Source organism: Triplophysa rosa, linkage group LG8, assembly GCF_024868665.1.
Source record: "Triplophysa rosa linkage group LG8, Trosa_1v2, whole genome shotgun sequence".
In the NCBI taxonomy this organism is placed as follows: domain Eukaryota; kingdom Metazoa; phylum Chordata; class Actinopteri; order Cypriniformes; family Nemacheilidae; genus Triplophysa; species Triplophysa rosa.
The window spans coordinates 8,150,673-8,173,211 of record NC_079897.1 but is presented as its reverse complement, the minus strand read 5'-3'; the positions used below and the strand labels follow the sequence as shown (position 1 = coordinate 8,173,211).

At 38.5% G+C, this 22,539-nt stretch overlaps 1 protein-coding gene across 3 annotated transcripts; it reads right to left on the bottom strand.

The window, feature by feature from the left end:
• Window positions 1-1,347: 1,347 nt before the first annotated feature.
• Window positions 1,348-22,493, bottom strand: nt5c3a (5'-nucleotidase, cytosolic IIIA). Of its 3 annotated transcripts, none has more exons than XM_057339372.1 (9): window positions 21,329-22,493; window positions 9,101-9,199; window positions 8,843-8,912; window positions 8,702-8,748; window positions 8,536-8,621; window positions 8,376-8,465; window positions 7,789-7,951; window positions 7,443-7,643; window positions 1,348-7,216 (listed from the first exon to the last, which is right to left on the bottom strand). In XM_057339372.1, the coding sequence occupies exons 1-9, from the start codon at window positions 21,464-21,466 to the stop codon at window positions 7,115-7,117; spliced, it is 996 nt and encodes a 331-aa protein (XP_057195355.1). In that variant the 5' UTR covers window positions 21,467-22,493; the 3' UTR covers window positions 1,348-7,114. The 3 variants fall into 3 exon arrangements, with proteins under 3 accessions (XP_057195355.1, XP_057195356.1, XP_057195357.1); XM_057339373.1 differs by lacking the exon at window positions 21,329-22,493 and adding an exon at window positions 15,796-16,449; XM_057339374.1 differs by lacking the exon at window positions 21,329-22,493 and adding an exon at window positions 11,462-14,191.
• Between the last annotated feature and the right edge of the window lie 46 nt (window positions 22,494-22,539).

Here is a 22,539-nt window from a genome sequence, read left to right as displayed (position 1 = left end):
TATTTTTATTTTTTATTTCACCTTTATTTAACCAGGTAAGCTAGTTGAGAACAAGTTCTCATTTACAACTGCAACCTGGCCAAGATAAAGCAAAAGCAGTGCGACACAAACAACAACAAAGAGTTACACATGGAATAAACAAACATACACACAAAAAAAAAATATATATATATATATACATATACACATACAATAATAATAATAAATAAATAAATGGGGATGAGATAGATAGATTGGGTGGGCTAATTTCCGATGGACTATATACAGCTGCAGTGATCAATAAGATGCTCGGATAACTGATGTTTAAAGTTAGTGAGGGAAATGTAAGTCTCCAGCTTCAGCGATTTTTGCAATTTGTTCCAGTCATTGGCAGCAGAGAATTGGAAGGAAAGGCGACCAAAGGAGGTGTTGGCTTTCGGGATGACCAGTGAGATATACCTGCTCGAACACGTGATACGGGTGGGTGCTGTTAATGTGATCAGTGAGCTAAGGTAAGGTGGAGCTTTACCAAGCATAGTCTTGTAGATGACCTGGAGCCAGTGGGTGTGGCGATGAATATGTAACGAGGGCCAGCCGACTAGAACATACAGGTTGCAATGGTGGGTGGTATAAGGGGCTTTGGTAACAAAACGGATGGCACTGTGATAGACTGCATCCAACTTGCTGAGTAGAGTATTAGAAGCTATTTTGTATATGACGTCGCCAAAGTCGAGGATTGGTAGGATAGTCAGTTTTACTAGGGTAAGCTTGGCGGCATGAGTGAAGGAGGCTTTGTTGCGAAATAGAAAGCCAATTCTAGATTTGATTTTGGATTGAAGGTGTTCGATATGAGTCTGGAAGGAGAGATTACAGTCTAGCCAGACACCCAGGTATTTATAGTTGTCCACATACTCTAGGTCAGAACCATCCAGAGTAGTGATACTAGGCAGGCGGGCGGGAAAGGGCAGCGAACAGTTGAAAAGCATGCATTTGGTTTCACTTGCGTTTAAAAGCAATTGAAGGTCACAGAAGGAGTGCTGTATGGCATTGAAGCACGTCTGGAGGTTAGTTAACACAGTGTTCAAAAAAGGGCCAGATGTATACAGAATGGTGTCGTCTGTATAGAGGTGGATCAAAGAATCCCCCGCATATACACATATTAACATATACAGAGAAAAGAGTCGGGCCGAGAATTGAACCCTGTGGAACCCCCACAGAGACTGCTAGAAGTCCGGACATCAGACCCTCCGATTTGACACACTGAGCTCTATCAGTGAAGTAGTTGGTAAACCAAGCGAGGCAGTCATTTGAGAAACCAAGGCTACCGAGTCGGCCGATAAGAATACGATGAGCTGTTGGCCGGGGTTGCAGAAGCCAGAAGGAAAGCGTGGCCAGCCGTAGAGAAATGCTTATTAAAATTTTCGATTATCATGGATTTATCGGTGGTGACCGTGTTACCTAGCCTCAGTGCAGTGGGCAGCCGGGAGGAGGTGCTCTTGTTCTCCATGGACTTTACAGTGTCCCAGAACTTTTTGGAGTTAGAACTACAGGATGCAAATTTCTGTTTGAAAAAGCTAGCCTTTGCTTTCCTGACTGCCTGAGTGTATTGATTCCTGACTTCCCTGAACAGTTGCATATCGCGTGGACTATTTGATGCTTTTGCAGTCCGCCACAGGATGTTTTTGTGCTGGTCAAGGGCAGTCAGGTCTGAGGTGAACCAAGGGCTATATCTGTTCTTAGTTCAACATTTTTTGAAAGGGGCGTGCTTATTTAAGATGGTAAGAAAATTACTTTTAAAGAAAGACCAAGCATCCTCGATTGATGGGATTAGGTCAATATCCTTCCAGGATACCCGAGCCAGGTCGATTAGAAAGGCCTGCTCACAGAAATGTTTTAAGGAGCGTTTGACAGTAATGAGGGGTGGTCGTTTAATCGCGGACCCATAGCGAATGCAAGCAATGAGGCAGTGATCGCTGAAATCCTGATTGAACACAGCAGAGGTATATTTGGAGGGCAAGTTGGTCAGGATAATATCTATGAGAGTGCCCATGTTTACAGATTTAGGGTTGTACCTAGTGATTTCCTTAATAATTTGTGTGAGATTGAGGGCATCTATTTTAGATTGTATAACTGCTGGGGTGTTAAGCATATCCCAGTTTAGGTCACCCAGCAGAACAAACTCTGAAGATAGTGGGGCAATCAATTCACATATGGAGTCAAGGGCACAGCCAGGAGCTGAGGGGGGTCTATAACAGGCGGCAACAGTGAGAGATTTATTTCTGGAGAGATTAATTTTTAAGATTAGAAACTCAAACTGTTTGGGTATAGACCTGGAAAATATGACAGAACTCTGCAGGCTATCTCTACAGTAGATTGCAACTCCTCCCCCTTTGGCAGTTCCTACTTGGCGGAAAATGTTGTAGTTGGGTATGGAAATCTCAGAATTGTTGGTGGCCTTCCTAAACCAGGATTCAGACACGGCAAGAACATCAGGGTTGGCGGAGTGTGCTAAAGCAGCGAGTAAAACAAACTTGGGGAGGAGGCTTCTGATGTCAACATGCATGAAACCAAGGCTTTTTCGATTACAAAAGTCAACAAATGAGAGAGCCTGGGGGCACGCAGGGCCTGGGATAACCCCACATCACCCGAGGAACAGAGGAGAAGTAGGATGAGGGTACGGCAAAAAGCTATCAAAACAGGTCGTCTAGTGCATTGGGGACAGAGAATAAAAGAAGCAGATTTCTGGGCATGGTAGAATAGACGCAGGGCATAATGTGTAGACAGGGGTATGTTGGGGTGCGGGTACAGTGGAGGTAATCCCAGGTACTGAGTGATGATAAGAGAAGTTGAATCTCTGGACATGCTGGTCACACTGGGTGAGGTCACCGCATGTGTGGGAGGTGGAACAAACAAAGTATTTGAGGCATGTAGAGTGGAACTAGGGGCTCCGCAGAAAACTGACACAATGTTAAACTATCATAAACAACAGTACACAAGGCATATTGACATTTGAGAGAGACATAAAACCAGACATAGAATAATCACAGGTGTTGATTGGGAGAGCTAACTAAGACAACAACAGGTAAGTCAACATCAGCTAATCAGCCAAGACAACAAACAGATGAAATGTTCGGGGCTAGGGCCGACAGATAAACAAAACAAAAGTAAACTAAGTAGAGTACCGTGATAGGGGTAGTCACCGCCACCCCAGCATGCGGGAAAACACGGCACCCAAAGTCGAAGGCACAACGGACAGAACCACGTCCGCAGACCAGGCGCCGACGAAGGGACCGGGCCAGACGGCGAAAGAGGTAATTGTTGTTGTAGTAATTTTGTTTGCTAACCGGGAGATGCACAGGGGTAGCTTCGAGGCTAGGTCATTCTGTGGAAGCTAGCTAGCTGTGAAGATCAGGAGTAATGGTCCAGGGGTTAGCGGCAGGAATCATTTGTTGTAGTGGAGAAGGACAGTCCAAGGCTGGCAGGTATTTGTTCAGGAAAAATAAATAAATTCTCGGCTGGTGCCTGTGTAGAGGGTAAAGGTCGCTAGCAGTAGCTAACAGAGGCTAAATAGCTAGCAGCTATTGTAATTATAGTACTTATCTGGCTAGCTATAATGGAAGTGGGTTACCGGAAGGTATATTTAATTTAAAGTAGGAAAAAAATAAAAATGAAAAATAAATAGAAATGTATACAAAAAAGATGAAAAATACAAATAGTAGAATGAGAGGACGCCAAACACGTCTGCACTGCTACGCCATCTTGGGACATACAGTACATTATAATAAAAGAATAGTGATAGATGAATAAATTAAATAAAGACAAGATGGTATTAACTACATAGCATTATTGTAAGTTTTTCTCTATGCAACATTGATGAGACCTAACTGAAATGACCTGAACTGAGTAAGGTTATTTTGACCCTTAGAAAGATATTAGTTTTTTGTTGTTTAACCGTCGATTGTTTGCTCAAAATATTAACAAAAGGCTGCTCTTATTGAAAACAAACAATTGCAAACACAACTAAAAAAAATGTCAAAGCCGCCTTTGCTCATATTTACCAATATTAGTGGAGGGCACTGTAGATACATTATGTGAATACAATTAATATGATATTAAGTATATTTATACTTTGTGTAACTGGACACATCCAAAACGTGATTGACAACTACAAAATAGTGACACACAATAGTTAGGCATGTAACAGCGATATGGCAGGACAAAACAATATTTCATGTAGTTTCTCATTTAATGAGCTCAGTAATGAATACAACTTGGAAACTGCCATTTAAAGGTTTTACATGGAATATCATGTCACATCACTAAGGCGCATCACATGCCTCGTTCTATTGTTTTTTTGTCCTGTTGCTTGATCGCATTGCTCGCATCATCTCAATGCAAATTCATGTCATCACAACAACACATACAGTGTGTGTTTGAAAAAAGGACGTAATCGTCCTCTACTCTTTTGGCGGTTTAGGGGTAAAATACGCCCCCAAAATACGCGTTAGATTTAACGTGTTTGGCAGATGTGCCAAAGAGATGATTCGGCTTGTTACTGGCTGAATGTTAGTTCACTTAAATCTAAGTAACAAACGAGAGAACACGGGCAGAAATTTAGAAGGTGGGTAAAAAAAAGTGCGGGGGACAGAATGAATCACCAGTTTCTAAAAGAAACTTTTACGTCTGCTATACGCCCCTGCATAGTTATATTATATTGCATTTCTGTCAACAGACCCTCCAAAACATTACACACTGGAACTTTAAGACATGACTGGTCTTCTTGCAATATGCCAGCAGCTACCCACATTTCAGAACATTAGAGTCCAAACTAATTTTATTTCGTGTCAACAGGTTATCATTATTATTATTTTATTTCAAGGTGCCTTACTAGACACTCAAGGACACCGTACAATGAATAGAACAATAATCCATAAAACTATTAATACAACATATGATTTAACCGACATAAATTGAAGTAATCATAAACAAGCATACAAAAGTAAACATTAAAATAAATAAAACAAAAACATAATAATTAAGACCATAAGTAACCCTAAAACAAGTGATATAATCATCGAAAAGCCTGCCTAAACAGGTAAGTTTTAGGGGTCTAAACGTCTTGGGGTAACGAGTTCCAAAGGTGTGGAGCGGCATAACTAAAGAATCTGGACCCAAAAGACGTTGTGCGAACTCGAAGAGGAACAAGAGTATGTGCAGTAGATGATCTTAGAGTACAAGTCGGGGTGTAGTTATGGAGCAAATCTGACAAGTAAGAGGGAGCAAGATTATTAAGTGTTTTGTAAACAAAAAGAAGAATTTTAAAATCAATGCGGTATTTGACCGGGAGCCAATGCAATTGTTCCAGTATAGGAGTAATATGTCTAGTTACTGAGGTTTTAGATATAATTCGTGCTGCTGAGTTTTGAACTAATTGAAGTTTGTGGAGAAGCTTTGAGGGCAAGCCATAAAGAAGAGAATTACAAAAATCTAATCGAGATGTAACTAAAGCATGTACCAGGGTCGCTGTATTCTCCACTGATAGAGACGGACGAAGACGATTAATATTGCGCAAATGAAAATATGCAGTTCGAACTATACTGTTTACATGTGCTTCAAATGATAAGGTAGAATCGAAAATGACACCCAGCGTTTTAACCTGAGAAGACATGGAAACCGACAAATCATCAGAAATCGTAGGAAATCTTTCTGAATTAGCCAAGGTATTTTTTGAGCCAATAAGCTAAATTTAAGTTTTATTGCTGTTAAGTTTCAGGAGATTTGTTGTAAACCACTCCTTTAACTCGGCCACACAGTCAGAGAAAGACACTGAAGGAAAAGTAGAACCAGGTTTAGATGACAAATAAAACTGGGTGTCATCGGCATAACAGTGAAACTGGATGTTAAACTTCCTAAAAATATTACCAAGTGTTAAAAGGTAAATGATAAATAAGAGAGGACCCAGGACCGAGCCCTGTGGAACCCCAGTAACAACATCAGACAACTCTGATGTATATTGTTTTAATTGAACGAATTGAGTACGCCCAGTTAAATACGACCTAAACCAAGAATGTACAGTTCCAGTAATTCCAATCGATTCCATCCAGCTTAACAGAATATCATGCGAAATTGTATCAAATGCTGCACTAAGATCAAGTAAAACCAGTATCGATAATGATCCTGTGTCAGTGGCTAACAATAAGTCATTAGAAATTTTAACTAAAGCAGTCTCGACACTATGGTGTGCACGAAACCCAGATTGAAATTTTTCATACAACATGTTGTCAGAAAGATGATGGCGGACCTGTTCTGCAATGATCCTCTCCAGGACTTTAGAAATAAAGGGTAAGTTTGAAATAGGATGAAAGTTATCATAATTACTTGGATAAGCCCCCGACTTCTTAAGAAGAGGAGTGATCACAGCAGTTTTAAGTGAGGATGGAACTATACCTGACACGGTGCATGTTAACACCAGGAGCCTCGTTTATAAAGCGTGCATATGCATGGATTCGGTCTAGAGTGTGCGTACGCAAAAATCCATGGGAACGTTCATATTTATATAAATGGTCGTTCTATGAATCACACGTACGTACTTTGACAAATGATGGTAAAATCAAATTTAGGACAGTTTCTACGCCCCAAAAGTGGTTTAACTGTAAGAAATTATTGCAGGACAAAACACATAGCTTCAACATGAAGGATTGGGCAACAATATAAATTGGTTTGCTTGCTTTTCATGTTCTGTGCATTCAGGCATTCGTATAAAGTAAAAAAAGAGAACCGTAACAGCTCTTTAGAATTCAAAAGTGCAGATTATTTTAATAGTGATCATGACCGACACACGCCAGTTAGCTGTCCCACGGTGTGACAATTCCAAATGTTTCCATATCAAAAATACCGCAAACAATAATCTTAACAATATGCAACTGGTGTTCTTTTGATATGTGTTTACATCAAGATCCTTGATGCCACAACAGCAGGGTGTTTAATAAACCAGTTGATTTAAAAGAAAAACAGGAACTGAGTATGTAAATCTTGGAGCATGCAGGTGGAGTTTAATCTCAGTATCCAGGTGACTCCAAATATCCTACAATTCAAGACATTCCACACCAGTCAGGGTTGTGACACATTATGTCAATTATAAGATCTTCTGTAGAATGGAATTTGGCACTTCAAGAGTTTCATCCCTCATCAGGACAATATCATAAGAGTCCATGTACTTTTCCAATAGTTCCTCTACCTGTGACACACAAAATGAAAGTTATAAATCGGTACAAGTGTTATGTTCCTGTAGCTCAATGGCTAGAGTACTGCATTAGCAGTGAAAGATCATGAGTCTGATTCCCTGCCAGCACACTAATAAAACGTTTATCTTGCACCTTCAGTCTCTTTGGATAAAATGTAAACATACATTACAGGTCATCAACATAACCCCTTGCAAAGCCATGAACAATATACAGTATCACCTTATCATTGAGAAAGCCAATCTTGAGGATGTTTTCCACATTGGGCACACCATCTGCCATATTGAGATCACCGAGTGAGTCTCCGAGCAGAATAATGTTCCCGTTGCCCTTCAATTGTTTAAAATATTCTGTGTTCCTCAGGGCACCATCATGCTTGTTATAAACATGAATCAGCTCTCCTTTAAAGCCTTTCAGAACTCCCTACAAGACAAAGGCAAAGCTTCACAACACAGCTATATTCTCTAGAGAATCGTTACATGCATGAACCCTACAAAGAAATTCTAATCAAACCCATGCTTGAGAATATAGTGAACTAATGATGGTTACAATGGACAACAGGACTCACATTGTCATCAAAGTCCATGAAGTTGGACACCACTTTGACATTGGGGTGGTAGACACCAGCCTGTTTGATAATTTCCTCCAGCACATCTCCCAGACCCGCTGAAAAGATAAACACTGGAACGCTGTGCGTTTGCAGTCGGTCAAAGAACTGCTCATACCCTTCCCTGTCACATGTGGCCGAACACATGCAAATGATCAGTTCAGTGAAAGACTCAGGAGAATTATACTCAATTTCACTACGTTTCTTCTTTCAGGTTTACAGCAACAAAACAAGAGGGTGTAGCATCTGAAATTCTGGCATTTCGTCAACTTGGACTTTGGTCAAAATTTAGTTATTCACATATTCTTATTAACATCATGTGATGTTTTTTATTTATTTACGCTTTGTACATTTTGGGACATTTTTTAGAAAACAAAAAGGTTCTGTATAAAGTCATATAAAATACAAAAACTTTGAAGCTCAATATCTCAAAACTTCTAAGAAGGCATATAAAACCTTATAATTCCAAGGTGACGATTTGTTCATTTGGAACTGACCATTAAGTTCCTAATTCCATTAAATCATGGAGTAAATCGAAAGGTTTGTACCTTAGACAGACATCAGATTCTCTCACCACCTCTGGTAGTTTGTCCCTTTGCAATCTCTGTTCCACCAATAATGTGTGAGACTTAAAGTACCTGAGGTAGAAATACCACATTTTGAGGATCCTATCATTTGAGCTGTTGTGGTGTGTGTGGGGTTACTCACCACTCCACCATAAACGGATATTTCTCTTCCATGGTTAGATGAGGGTCTATCTCTATAGGGTAATATGTCTCCTTTAGCTGCAGCAGCTAGGAAAATGAAATTTTCTGAAAACTGTTTAAACTCTCAAAAACAAGCATATAATCAAGCAAAGTAGAAAATCAGATACCTTTTTCGTACAATCTTCTGTGACCAACTTGCAATTGTCAATAATATCTGTAAAATATATATAATCAGAGAAGTGGATCAGAAATGATTAGACTAATTTAGAATGATCCAAAAAAATGTATTCTAATAGAAAGTAACTTACTATGACATGTTGGGCAGCGTTTTCCATTCACAGCAAATCTGCTTAACGTCATATCAAAATCGGTGATGATCTAAAAACATCCAGAAATTAAATCCAGAATTAAACCGGACACTACAAGTCGATCTAGTGATGAATCAATATACTGTCAGACAGTATATCAGACAGATCAAACAATTTTTGCAATTCCCAGAATATTGCAAATAATTTACATTATGTTACATTGGTTATGTTACACAGTTGAACTAATGATGTTTGTACCTGCAGTTTCGTTGCTCCACCCTTAATGAGAGAGCAAATGATCTGCTCCACCCGCTCAGGGTCTCTGATATGAATCGTACTTTTCTCAAACTCAGGCATCTGCAGTGATGCAACACAAACAACATGGTGTTTATAGAACAAGCAAGATCATTCTAATAAATAATATCTAATAAATGCAGTCTCCCGGTGGTTTATTTAGCATATTATGCATTAAGTGAAAGATTGGCTGAAAAGATGTGTCTTTAATCTAGATTTAAATTGGGAGAGTGTGTCTGACCCTCGAATAGTATCGGGGAGGCTATTCCAGAGTTTAGGTGCTACGTATGAGAAAGCTCTACCCCCTTTGGTGGATTTAGTTATTCTAGGTGTTATCAAAAGTCTGGAGTTTTGAGATCTTAGAGAGCGTGATGGGTTGTAATGTGATAGAAGCTCTGTTAAGTAGGTAGGGGCTAAACCGTTTAGGGCTTTATAAGTGATTAAAAGAACTTTAAAGTCAATACGATACTTAATGGGTAGCCAGTGAAGGGATGAAAACATTGGGGTTATGTGATTGTATTTTCTGGACCTGGTTAGAACTCTGGCAGCTCCATTCTGAACTAACTGTAGTTTGTTTATTGATGATGCAGGACAACCACTAAGTATTGCATTACAGTAGTCATGTCTTGAGGTCACAAACGCATGAATAAGCTTCTCTGCGTCAGCAACACATAGAATATTTCGTAGTTTGGCAACATTTCTAAGGTGGACGATGGCTTTCCAAATGACAGGTTGCTGTCTAATATAACGCCTAGGTCTTTAACTGTATTTGTTGGAGTAACAGTGCAGCCTTCAATTTGCAGGTTATAACCCGAAATATTTTGGTTATGTGTCTTTGTTCCGATAAGTAATATTTCTGTTTTATTAGAATTTAAAAGAAGAAAATTACTAGTCATCCAATGTTTTATATCTTCGATGCACTCTGCCAATTTGGATAGCCGGAAGGAATCATCTGGTCTTGATGAGATATATAGCTGAGTATCATATGCATAACAGTGGAAGCTAATTCCATGTTTTCTAATAATGTTGCCAAGGGGCAGCATATATATGGAGAATAGCAAGGGTCCTAAAACCGATCCCTGAGGTAATCCATAATTTACTTGCGTTAGATTTGATGATTCCCCATTTAAATGGACAAATTGATATCTGTCTGATAAGTAAGATCTGAACCATTGTAGTGCCTGTCCATGAATACCGGTATAATTGTGTAAGCGATCTAAAAAAGTATGTTATGGTCTACAGTATCGAACACAGCACTAAGGTCAAGCAGGACTAGGAGTGAGATGTTACCTTTATCTGATGCTATAAGCAGGTCGTTTGTAATTTTAACGAGCACAGTTTCAGTGCTATGATGCGGTCTAAAACCTGACTGAATTTTTTTGTGTATGTCATTATTTTGTAAGAAAGAGCACAACTGAGTGGACACTAATTTTTCTAGTATTTTAGACAGGTAAGGGAGATTTAAAATTGGTCTATAGCAGGGGCCTCCAACCCTGCTCCTGGTGAGCTACCATCCAGAAGATTTCAGTTCCAACCCCAATCAAACACACCTGAACCATCTAATCAAGGTGTTGAGGGTTGCTTGATAATTACAGACAGGTGTGCTGAAGCAGGGTTGGAGCAGACGTCTTAAGGTCGGTAGCTCACCAGGAGCAGGGTTGGAGATCCCTGGTCAATAGTTTCCTAGTTCACTTGGGGTCTAAGTTTGGTTTCTTGATAGTTTCTAGAAGTCACCATTTTGTAGTAATAACATAAAAAAAATCGTTTTTTTGTGTATTGGACTAATGGGTTGGAAACATTTATTAAACATCCCTGCCTCGGTATAGGAAATATTAAACCAACGAATGGCTAACTTTAACAGGCTGACATGCCACTGGTCACTGTGAAGTTTGGATCCTCTCTCGTCATGGCCCCAAAGATAAACAACAAACCCCGAGTACACAGAGTGTACTTGTGATCTTAAAAATATTCCCCTCATGTCATGCCTTAGAAATGGTAATTAGATCCACGGGGGGGGGGGTATATGGAGCAACAGAAAACTTGAAAATATAGACATAATTTAATACAAGTGAGCAATCAAGTTTACTGCATATAAAACCTTGACCAAATTGCATTTAAAAATTTTACCCATTAAGAAAAAACCTGTTTCAGACCCATGTGAAACACATTAGTAACATGCAAATATTAAATGAACTTGTGTGCGACTTTTAAAAAATGAAAGCCTGGTCTAGTTACTATAAAAATGGATCTTGACTTATTGATGCAGGTAAACAAATACTGGCATATTCAGTCATTATTCTCTATATAAATAGCATGTAATCATACCTTTACTTGCTTTCAAGCGTCGTGTCAAATGGCAAGGAAAATGTTTCTTGTCTGACGAACACTTATATAGGCCTGCCACACAAGGGGTGTCGCCTCAAAACTGATAACACCCCGTAATCTAAACCCTCACAGGCAATCACATGACCCAAACACAAACACAGAAGCTCCCAACCACACACGGAGAACTTAAAATCAAACGAACCATACGGCAATAACAAAAGATGATGCTCTGTCTGTTTAATACCTTTTATAAAATCATTAAAGCCACATGGTGGTCATGTATACAACTCCAACTCCATAAACTGAATTATGCTGACCAAAGATATTGAGGTTATTTTCTAGAGAGTGTGGATTGTCTGGATCAATAGGTCAGAGTTCAGTTGCTCTGCCCTACATTGAGTTCTTTTATATGCAGACATTTTTAGCAAAATGAATCTTTACGGTACGGCTGTAGTGCTTACGAGACCATAGTGATTCAGTGTTTTTGAGCAGTAAATTTATTCCACCCCTACAAAAATCACAACCCAGACTCTTGTGTTGGTACATGTCAGTGTGTTTCTGATGGTAAGGTGCATTCCAGTGATAAATTATGGCTTTAGTCATCACACGAACGATCAATGAAATGGCTCGGTGTACAGTGTAATTTTGTCCACACCCCCACCCTACAGGTCAAAGATCAAATATGGTTGTATTGCCAAAGAACAACAATGTAAAATAGGCATACTGTTTAAAGGACTCATAAAATGAGCACTTTCAACAAGTTGGTATGATTTATTAGGGTCTTCATGAAATGTCTGTATATTAAGAAAACATATTTTTCTTAAAAACACTCAATGGCTGTGTAAACAAAACCCTTTTTGCCTCGTCAAAAACAGCTATGCTCACAGCAACCCGTTTTGGTGCATGTCTCTTTAAATGATAATGAGTTACAGCGCACACCACCCCCCTTCCGTCCGGCGAGTCAACACAACACATGTGTAGTACTGCCATGGCAATGGTTTAGCTAAATTATGTTTCCTGAACTCCTCTGCGGTTAGTTTTGTTTTAAACATCTCAAATCATTCGTCCGGAGAGTAAAAAATATGTTACAGCTAACAGCGCTCACGTTGAATTACGTGGATTTTAGCGCTTGTTGTTGACAAGTTATAACGTTACACACACAACGTGAGAGCATTAATAGTATGCTGTGACAGATTTTTCAGCCTAAAGATGAATGATTTGAGACGTTTAAAACAAAACTCACTGCAGTGTTCGTCCCTGTTCATTAGCAAAACAAACAACTTGCCGCAGCTTAACATATTAACGCACATAATGTATTAACATACATACAGCTAAACTCCAAGTGCCCATTTGCCGAATAACATATAAATATAGAATAAGTTTAACACTGGCTTTGAATGTTCTATTTAGCCCGTGACTGACTTAGCTCCCTTCGTTATCGTATGCTAACGTTATCCTCCTATATATATGGTAATTGTACGTCAGTTCAGACTGTTGATAAATATTACTTACATCGGCAGCTTGTCTCGTTCAGTTGGTCTCGATCCCTCTTGAGGAACAACTTTGAAGCTAAACCTGCTTGTACTGTCCCAGGTTGATAAAGCACTCTGGCTTGAAGTGATTTGTGCAAACAAGCAGGTTTTAACTTATGGTTTCTGAGGGATTTCCACTAAAAATAAAATAAATCCACTCCTGTCTCTTCCGAGATAAGGACTCTGTGCAGCATTGCATGTTGTCCACGAAGTTTAGCCATGGCGTCACGTAGACCGCTGGGTGCAGCGCCGTGGGTGGAATTGTGTAGATTAAGGGGTGGTAATATTATAATAAGAGCCTGCGTCTACGTCACATCAGGAGTGAAATCTGAATTGCTCGATTTCTCACATGCTTGCAGAGAAAGGCTTACCAAAACAAAGTTACCACATGCTTGCAGAGAAAGGCTTACCAAAACAAAGTTACTTGGATCTTGTTTTTCACGTTTTCTGGGTTGCTAGATACACCGGGGACCCGATTATAGCACTTAAACACAGAAAAAAATGGACTTTCATACAATGGGTCCTTTAATGTATATGTAGTGTATGTGTATTTGATGTAATATGACTGTTATAAGACTTGTTTAGGGTACTTTCAGTGTTGTGTTCACTCTTCAATTCAGCTCCCTTTTGCGTGTCCGCTAAAATCTCATCCAGCTAGGTCACCCCCACTCTCATAGCACTAAGGGAATTTTTCACCAAGTGATTAGGATGTGTTTAGTAAGAAAACATTCAAATTTCGTAATCCTATGTGCATCCTGAAGCGAAACGCCATTTTTCCCTATGATGCCATTGCCCGATGTAACAGCCTGGCTGAGATTTTAGCAGAAGTACGTCATCGACCTGTATGCATATACAGACCCCTCCATCTCCCTATAACAAGAGTATCTCTGCAAACTAATGAGGGCTAACAAGACACATCTGGGAGACAATCAACTGGGAGCCAATGAACAAAAAGAACTACAACATAACAAAGGAAACAGGAACTAAGGAATACAAACTAAAGGTCCACAACAACCAGGGGAAACAGAGACAGTGTGACAGCTACAATAATGTCACTTTAAAACTCTGTTTTTCACTGTTTTAAGAATCTTTTCATTGCAGTATAACTATCTGGCTATGGCAAGCCGTTTTGACATAATATACCCTTGGCTGTACTAGTCATAATTTAGTTTTAACTAGGCAGAATTCCAATTCCAGATACCTCTTCTGTAATGTTGACTCGTCGCAATTGGAATTAGTATATCTACAATGTGATTATGACTAGCCATAACAGGCAATGAAGATATCTATAATGTTATTTTGGCTAGTCATAATATACATTTAAGATATCTACAAAGCTGTTTTGACTAGTCATATTCTTCCATTGACTTCCATTGAAAAATATTTTCAGATATCTACAAATGTGTTTTGACTAGTAGAAACTGCAATTGAAGATATCTACAATTGATTTTGTACTAGGCATAATTCCAATTAGAGATATCTCTAAATGAAATGTTACCAGTGTTAATTTAATTAGAGATATCTCTAACTGAATTAGCACCAGTAGAATTTATAGTTTGAGATATCTCTAACTTGTGTTTGACTAGTCATAATCACATTTAAGATATATTTAATGAATCATTTTTAAAGATATCAAAAAATACATTTGTAGATATCTGAAAATACTTTATTACTAGTCAAATTACAATTGAAGATATCTTGAATTGGGGTTTTGTCTAGGCAAAACGTAATTAGAGATATCTTCAATTGTAATTCTTCCTAGTGAAATCTCATTTACAGATATCTTCATTTTAATTATGGATATATCATTCAGATTTTTGACTAGGGAGATCTTTCTTTGGATATATCTTCATTTAGCTTTGCGACTAGGATGAATTTCAATATAGATATCTGGAATTCACATTCTTACTAGTCACAATTACTTTATAGATATCTAAAATGCATGCATGCAAATACACTTTTTCTAAGCCCCACCTTAAGCGTTTTTTAACCAATCCTTCCTTGGAAACGGTTGTCATCTGCTATTTCGTCAAATAATTGTATAATAAAGGTCCTACATTTTGTGTCATTCAAACTGCTTTATACAGAAGTCATTTAAAAGAATGAAAATAAAAACGTTGCTGGTGCATATGTAAAAGTAGCATAAGGTATGCAGAGGGTTTTGTTAAATTAAATATAAAGTTGGAGATGTGTGCTGTGGATTAAATTGTGTTTGCCTTTATTCTAAATAAACACATTTAAGATAAGCATCTGTATAGGCATCATGTCTGGTGCAACATTTTGACTCATTTTAAAATATGTTTAATGCACTGGAGCTCATCACTGAACACAGCAGAACATCACCATCACTGATCTCTTGCTATAATATAATACAATATACAATACTCCCACCTTGTGTGTAATTACCTAAAGACACGACTAAACCTACATCAACAAAGAACCTAATACATACTGTATGTATAACGTAACGTAATAATAAAAGCCATCAATGCCAGTTTTATTAACTTGTAATCTTCTTTAAAAAAAGTCTTCTTTAAAAAAGTCTTCTGGACACCGTTTACCACATGAATGCATCCATATATTATTTAATAATCCCTAAAGTACTTCATTCGGTTATTTTCTCTCCGTGACAAGTTACAAACGCTGTCTACTGTTCTTAGCAGTTAGCACTAGGTATAAAGAGGGGCTCGGGCATAGATAAGTTACCCTTATTTTAGTGAGATGGAAAGGGTCTGTAATACTTCCACCTGGAGAAAGCGTAACAGCTAACAAAACCCATTGACATCCATTTAAAAAACTAACCTGTTGTCTCCTTTGCTGTGTTCTGATGAAGCCAATGTGGTGGCATTAGCCGTTGCGCTTTTTTGGCTAAAGCTTGCACCGGCTTCCCTTAGTGGGTTTGGCTCTGGTGTGGGGGAGGAGCTGAGTAAATTGGGTCTCACATCACACAACAGCAGATTCGACTAGGAGTAGGTGCAATTCAGATTAGAGCTGTAATCGGGCCTTAAAAGTTAGGCCCGACAGTGCCCGAGCCCGACAGAATTCAGCCCGACCCGTTTACAGCCCGACATTAGGCTATTCAAATGTGCGCACGCACACAGCTTTTGTCAAGAATGAGTCATTTATACATGTTTTAACATAATTTATTAATGACTAACGTAGGCTATAGGCCACTTGGAAGTTGGAACAAAGAAATAAAATAAGTACTCTGTAACATCGTAACATCTCACATATCCCACTGGCTCATTATTCTCATTATGCACATGGTCAAAACTTTTCCTCACCTCAGACTTTGCTTTAGTTGCTGGTGCAACCAAAACGTAATCGCCAGAGGCAAGCCTCCGTTTCACCTCCTCAGCATCCATTTTCGCATCTTTCTCGTGCTAATCGGAACGCATCACATGACCGCTCATTTTCAGCGCAAGTCCGAGCCGGCCCGAGCACGTGTAAAATGATAGAAATTAAGCCCGAACCCGACCGAACCCGTCGGTTCACGTCGGGTCCGTCGGGTTCGGGCAAAGATCTTCAGCTCTAATTCAGATATCTTAAAATATAATTGTGACTAGTCGAAACTGAATTAGAGATATCTTTAAATACTTTTGCGTATGTGTGACGCCTTAATTATAGATATCTCTAATTAGTTGCAGATATCTTAAATAGAGTTTTGACTAGTCAAAATTTACAGATATCTTGAATCAGATTTCGTACTAGCGCAATTATAATTGCAGATATCTCTAATTATCAATTTGACTAGTCAAATTATAATTATGACTAGTCGAAAAACAATTATAGCTATCTAAAACATATTTAATGGATAGTCAAAAACCACTGTTTTTTATGACGAAAGCGCTTGCCATAATCTGGCATTCTGGTAGAAACTTGTTGAAGAGACAACCCACACAAAAAAAACTAGTATATAGTAGGCTAAATAATACACTTTGTTAAACTATACTTTGACAGTTTGTAGTATTTAGTATGGTGAAATGATTAATTGTAGTACTGTAGTACTGTATTGAAGTTAATATTTTCGCAAAGTAATATGCTGTGTCCAGACAACTCGGATTTCTAATATTTCCCACCTCAAACCCGGAAATAAAAGTCTGGAATGGCACTCCGTCCTCTGAGATCAGGGCAGATCGATCAACCCCAACCGCAGGGAGACGCATCATTTGATGTTGTACCGCACAGCATTTTCACCCCTTGTCCCGCATGTCCCATATTGATGTCCCACATTTTCATCAGTTTTTCACAAGTGTTGGTTTTTAGTTGTCACATTAAAGGCGGGGTAACCAATTTCCGAATTACGCTTTAGACAACTGTGTCGGGCAGAGTATCAAAACAACCTTGTAGCCAATCAGCAGTAAAGTGCACAGGACGGACATTAGCCGAGCGCTGATGAAAGTGACAGATGGGGGTAGGGGTGTGTTTGGTTTGGTGATTTGAACATCAACAACGGCTAAGAGAAATCGGACACCCTGCCTTTAAGAAAACGTGTTCATTTACCTAAAATGCACCCGAGACGCTTGTTTGGGCCATTGTTTATTCAACTATTTAACAGCGCTGTGCCAAGAGCAGCAACCCGGTGCACACCAGTGTCCAACGAGCTCATACATTTTTTTAATCTAGCTTTTATCCAGTGGATTCGGTCATCGAGAGGCTGCGACGTCCGTGAATCAAAGCGTATATCGGATGGCGATCCCTCCTATGTCAGCTTGCTGGATAAGCAGGCGATGACACAGAACGCGTCACTAAAACATCGTAAACTGTGTGGCTTTGAAACTGTTTATATTTTGTGGTAAGCGACAAGCGTTTTAAAATAAAAATTATTTGCAAATAATGAAATGCATTATTTTACATTACAATTTAAAAGAGAAACTATTTTTCATTTATTCGTCCATTCTTTATTCCTTAACTTTTGTCTTTTTGAGAAGATCTTCAAAGTGTACAACCTTAGTATGATAAGTCCGCATCTGATGCTCAAAATTTAAAGAGACGGACAATTAACTTTAAATTGAAATCGCCATTTAAGTTGTTTTATGTTATATAACATATTATCTTTGCCTTAATTATGTTGTAGTTTGTATGGACCTAATAACTAAATATTTTTACTAGGGCGATTAATCGTTTTTTTTAAATGCGGTCGATTCAATATCGATTCTGAAAAGCCGTGGATCGTTTTTTTTTCTTTCATATTTCCGCAAGCACTCAACATTCATTAACGGGAATATTATAGCTACTACTATCCACCAAATGTCACTTTTATTTTTACAACGGGTGGATGTTACAACAGGGAGCGTATCGTTCATTCATTGCTTAATTAACATGGCGGATGCGGGTGTGTCATCGAATTTAACATCACCTTCACATAAAAGGCAGCGGTTCATATGATTGCAGCCTTTCTTTACAGCTAATTTTGTGATATTATGTTTGTTATATCTTAAATGTAAGCAAAAAGAAATGATTAATTAAAAATGAAAAATGAAATGCTTGCAAAAAATATACATTTAATTATTATTACAACATTTTGGTCTAATGTGGGCAAAACGTCACATCAATTAAAACAAAGGATAGGTGAACATAAAAGTTCGATTAGAAGACAAGATAGCAATTATCCAGTTGCTGCCCATTTTTTAGCTTTTAATCATGATGTTTCAAATGTACGATTGTGGCATTGAAAGGGTTAATACGCCACCTAGAGGTGGTGATGTTGAACTGCTCTTACAGAGACGAGTTGTTTTGGATTTTCACCCTTCAAACTTTATCACCTGGGCATGAATGACGAAGCATTATTTAATGTGATGTTATGATATATAATGTTTTTTTGTGATGTGGGGATGGTATGATGTCATTCTTTGTATGTGATTTTTTTAGATTTTCTATGAAGAATTGAGGTTATTGTGCAACGCCGTTTTGATGTGATTTGTAACTTTCATGAATGAGTATCTCTAATGACGTACGTAATAATTGACGAACTCTTGAAGTGATTGGTGGTGTTACTATTTTTATGGGAACTTGTATTCAAACATGTTTGTATATTCCTGATGAAGGTCATGACTCATGAGACCGAAACGTTGTAACACTAATTCAATTTATCTTTTTTGCAAGCACTGATAGTGTGTGGGATTTCTTTTCTTTTTGCTTATATTTGGACCTGTTGGTCTTTTTTCCTACGCACCTATCTATTAACTACAGGTGTGCGAGATTGATTGTAAATTGACTTCTATATCTTAAATGTAAAATAACCTGACCCCGTTTGATCAAGGTACACGGCTGTTCTGTTTCAATATACCCAAGTGTACCCAATAATAAAGTTTAATATACAGGTTTGTGGCGCTTTGTTTCTTTTTTTAATTCACCATTGAAATCTGATGTTTACTGATCTTTTTTAGAAATATCTAGGATTTGTATTAAATCTATAATCATTGCCTCGAACCGAAAGCTTATGAATCGGAATCGAATCGGAAAATCAGAATCGATACCCAGTCCTAATTTTTATGAGCTTAAAGGTATAGCGAGAAAATACATAAAAATGTTATCTTTCTGTTATTATATCAGTTTTACGCTACCTTTTAGTGGTGTCCCACACAAACGTATTACCTGTCCCACATTTGGTTTGTTGGGTGGTGGTCACCCTGTTTGACGTCCTGCTCAATATGACCAATGATATCTGACCCACTCACTTTAACCGTCTCTAATTTAGCTCATATGTCGTTCACTTTTCAGAGCGCCATCAGTCAAATCCGTTCCACTTGAGTAGGGTGGGGTGGGCAGAATTACCATAAATCTATTTAACGATATATTTCACGTGAAATAATATTACTATTCACGTGAAATAGATTTTTTGGTCATTCTGCCGGAGGTTTCGGACATACTACGCATGACTCATACTCATTTTCGCCTTCTTTTTAGTATGGAGGTAGCCTAAGTGATTTCGGACGCAGCATGGGACATACTAACGCCCGTAAGTGACGAATTTTACCTGTGATCCTTAACAAACTCAAACATCAAAATACAACCTTTTCGCATTTTCAACATTTCATCATCATGTAATGTTTACTGTATAGTTAAATTAATTGATTCAGTTATGCAATTAATTATTTATTAATTATGTGTAGTGCAACTAAACTCCGCCCTCTCGCGGTGGGTTGCGGGTAATATCAGCCATTTTAGTGTGCATTTATCTACACTAGGGGTGCGTTCCACTTCACTTTTAGACAGACCCTCACGAACTACCTCGATTTTCACCGAGGGAGCGAGTCTACTTCATGTGTACACTTCAAGCTGCTCTATGTCCCACAATTCAACTTGATGTGACGTCACAGCAGATCGCTCAATTGTAGTCTATGGTGCATTTGTTTTTTGTGAATGAAACGCATAATAACGTATTACAGATATTGTGAGATTTAATTGCATAATACGTCTAGTAGCTAGCTTAGCCTATGTTTACAATCAAAGTTTATACTACTTGATGCTATGAATGTGTAATTTTATTTTTCTCCAATAGCTTACAGCTTTCTAGAGGATTTTCTTATATTTTCTACAACAACTGATATGAATTTGTTTCATGAACCATTCTATATACTGTACATAAGCGAACAGGGGTTTATTTAAGAATTCAGATTGAAACTGAATACTAAGTGATCAAGGGCTAAGTGCGTTCCATTTAAACCGCATTAACGAGTTCCGCCTGTAGTGGGCACTCATGCAACGTAAGCAATGACGCACATCCGAGTCAACGAGACTGAGGGAAGTTTGCGATGGAAGGGCATAAAAAAACTCACCCTTGGAATTTTCACCAAAAACAGTGATTGGCTATCCGGGAACTTTATGGATACTCATTTCAACATACTATGATTTGGGACATACTAATAGAATTTTCGAATACTAGTTAGGACGGATAGTATGCAAAATTGGAATGCAGGGTAATTTTAACATGTATGGGCTTGCGACACCCATTCGTTTTGGCGCTCTTTAATGCTCCGTGACGAGTGATTTACTGAATCACATCGAGGTCAGAGGTAGGACATTAAAACTGCGATGTTCCCAGCTCTGTCTTCGTCTCGTCTCGAACGCGGCATAGTATCTTTTTAACAGTTTAGTAAAGTATACTAGTTTTTTTATGTGGGACAATAGAGAATAACATACTAGAAAACTGAGTAAATCATTTCTGGGTGGGTGTGACGTATTTATTGATCCAGCCTGTTGAATGATCTTGAAGTCGCGCACTGGATCTCGACACAATCGGCAAAAAAGGCACATCAGACACGGCCTCGTAAGCTCGAATACTGGGTGTGAAACCTAACTGCCTTACATAATGTAAAGTATGTACGCTCACCATTTCGATTATCTTGGTTTTCTTGCCCGCTCTCTGTTTTTTGGTGAAAATGTATTGCGCGAGCACGACTCCACCGAAAAGCGCGCACACAGTAGCGCTGGCCATCGCGCCCGCTTTAACCACAGCGGTTCTGTCCATTATCCGCTGCCTCTCCTTCAACAACCCGTCGCGCAATCATTACGTTCACGCGGGACGTGTTGACACGTCATATTTGTACACCGTGTGTGCTATTTCTGAACTATGCTAGCTAGTCTATACTCTATGCTAGGCTGCGATTCTGTGGGCGTGTTCAACTTTATGCACAACTTTCGAATCGCTCTCGCGGCAATTGATGTCGTAGGCTGCGGCGATCGGTCTGCAGCGCAGGCAGCATGAAGTCGAACTCCTACCTCAGTTGTCAAGTTGTGCAGTAGAGCAGACTACAGTTTGTAGACTGCATACCAAAATGGACTGACTGTGTCCATCACTGGGAGTTCAATGTTGCTATAGATGCAACTGTTTTCTCTAGGGGGCGCTTGCTTGACAGCTTGTTTTTATTTGATTTATTTTTATTTATGTATATTATATGTATATATGTTATTAAGTTATTTGTTTAGAGTCATTGACTCTATCTGATAAACATATATCCGGCCACGCAAAGAATGTATAAATGACTCAATAAGGGCAAGCACCCATACCACCAATAAAACTTTTACATAGTATTTCCTTTAGAAATAAACACTTCGACATTTGCAAAAAATATATGAGTTACTTTCTGCTAGCTGATCTAATCGTAATGTTTGCTACTGTCAAAGATAAACATAGTCACGTCACATTTTAAATATGTAGTATGTGGAAAGTATAAAATGGAGTACAAATACAGTATATAACTTCTACATCAATAAATGAATAAAGAAAAAAATACTAATAAATAAATAAAATAATATAAGGCTATAATACATATTTTACCAAGAGCAGCGACATGCACTGTGGTGTACTTACACATGTGTAACAGCAGATGTCGCGAATAGGCTATGTAGAGCTGTTTCTAAACAGTCCATTACAATCCAAAGACATTGTTTTAATTCATTCAATGCTTTATAAGTATGTTTATATATGACAGTAGACAAAAGCACCGACTGTACTATTTTATTGTGTATTCTATTTTATTATATTCTATAAGATTATCATTGTTTTCCCGGGATATTTGATCTAAATGTCACTCCCATACC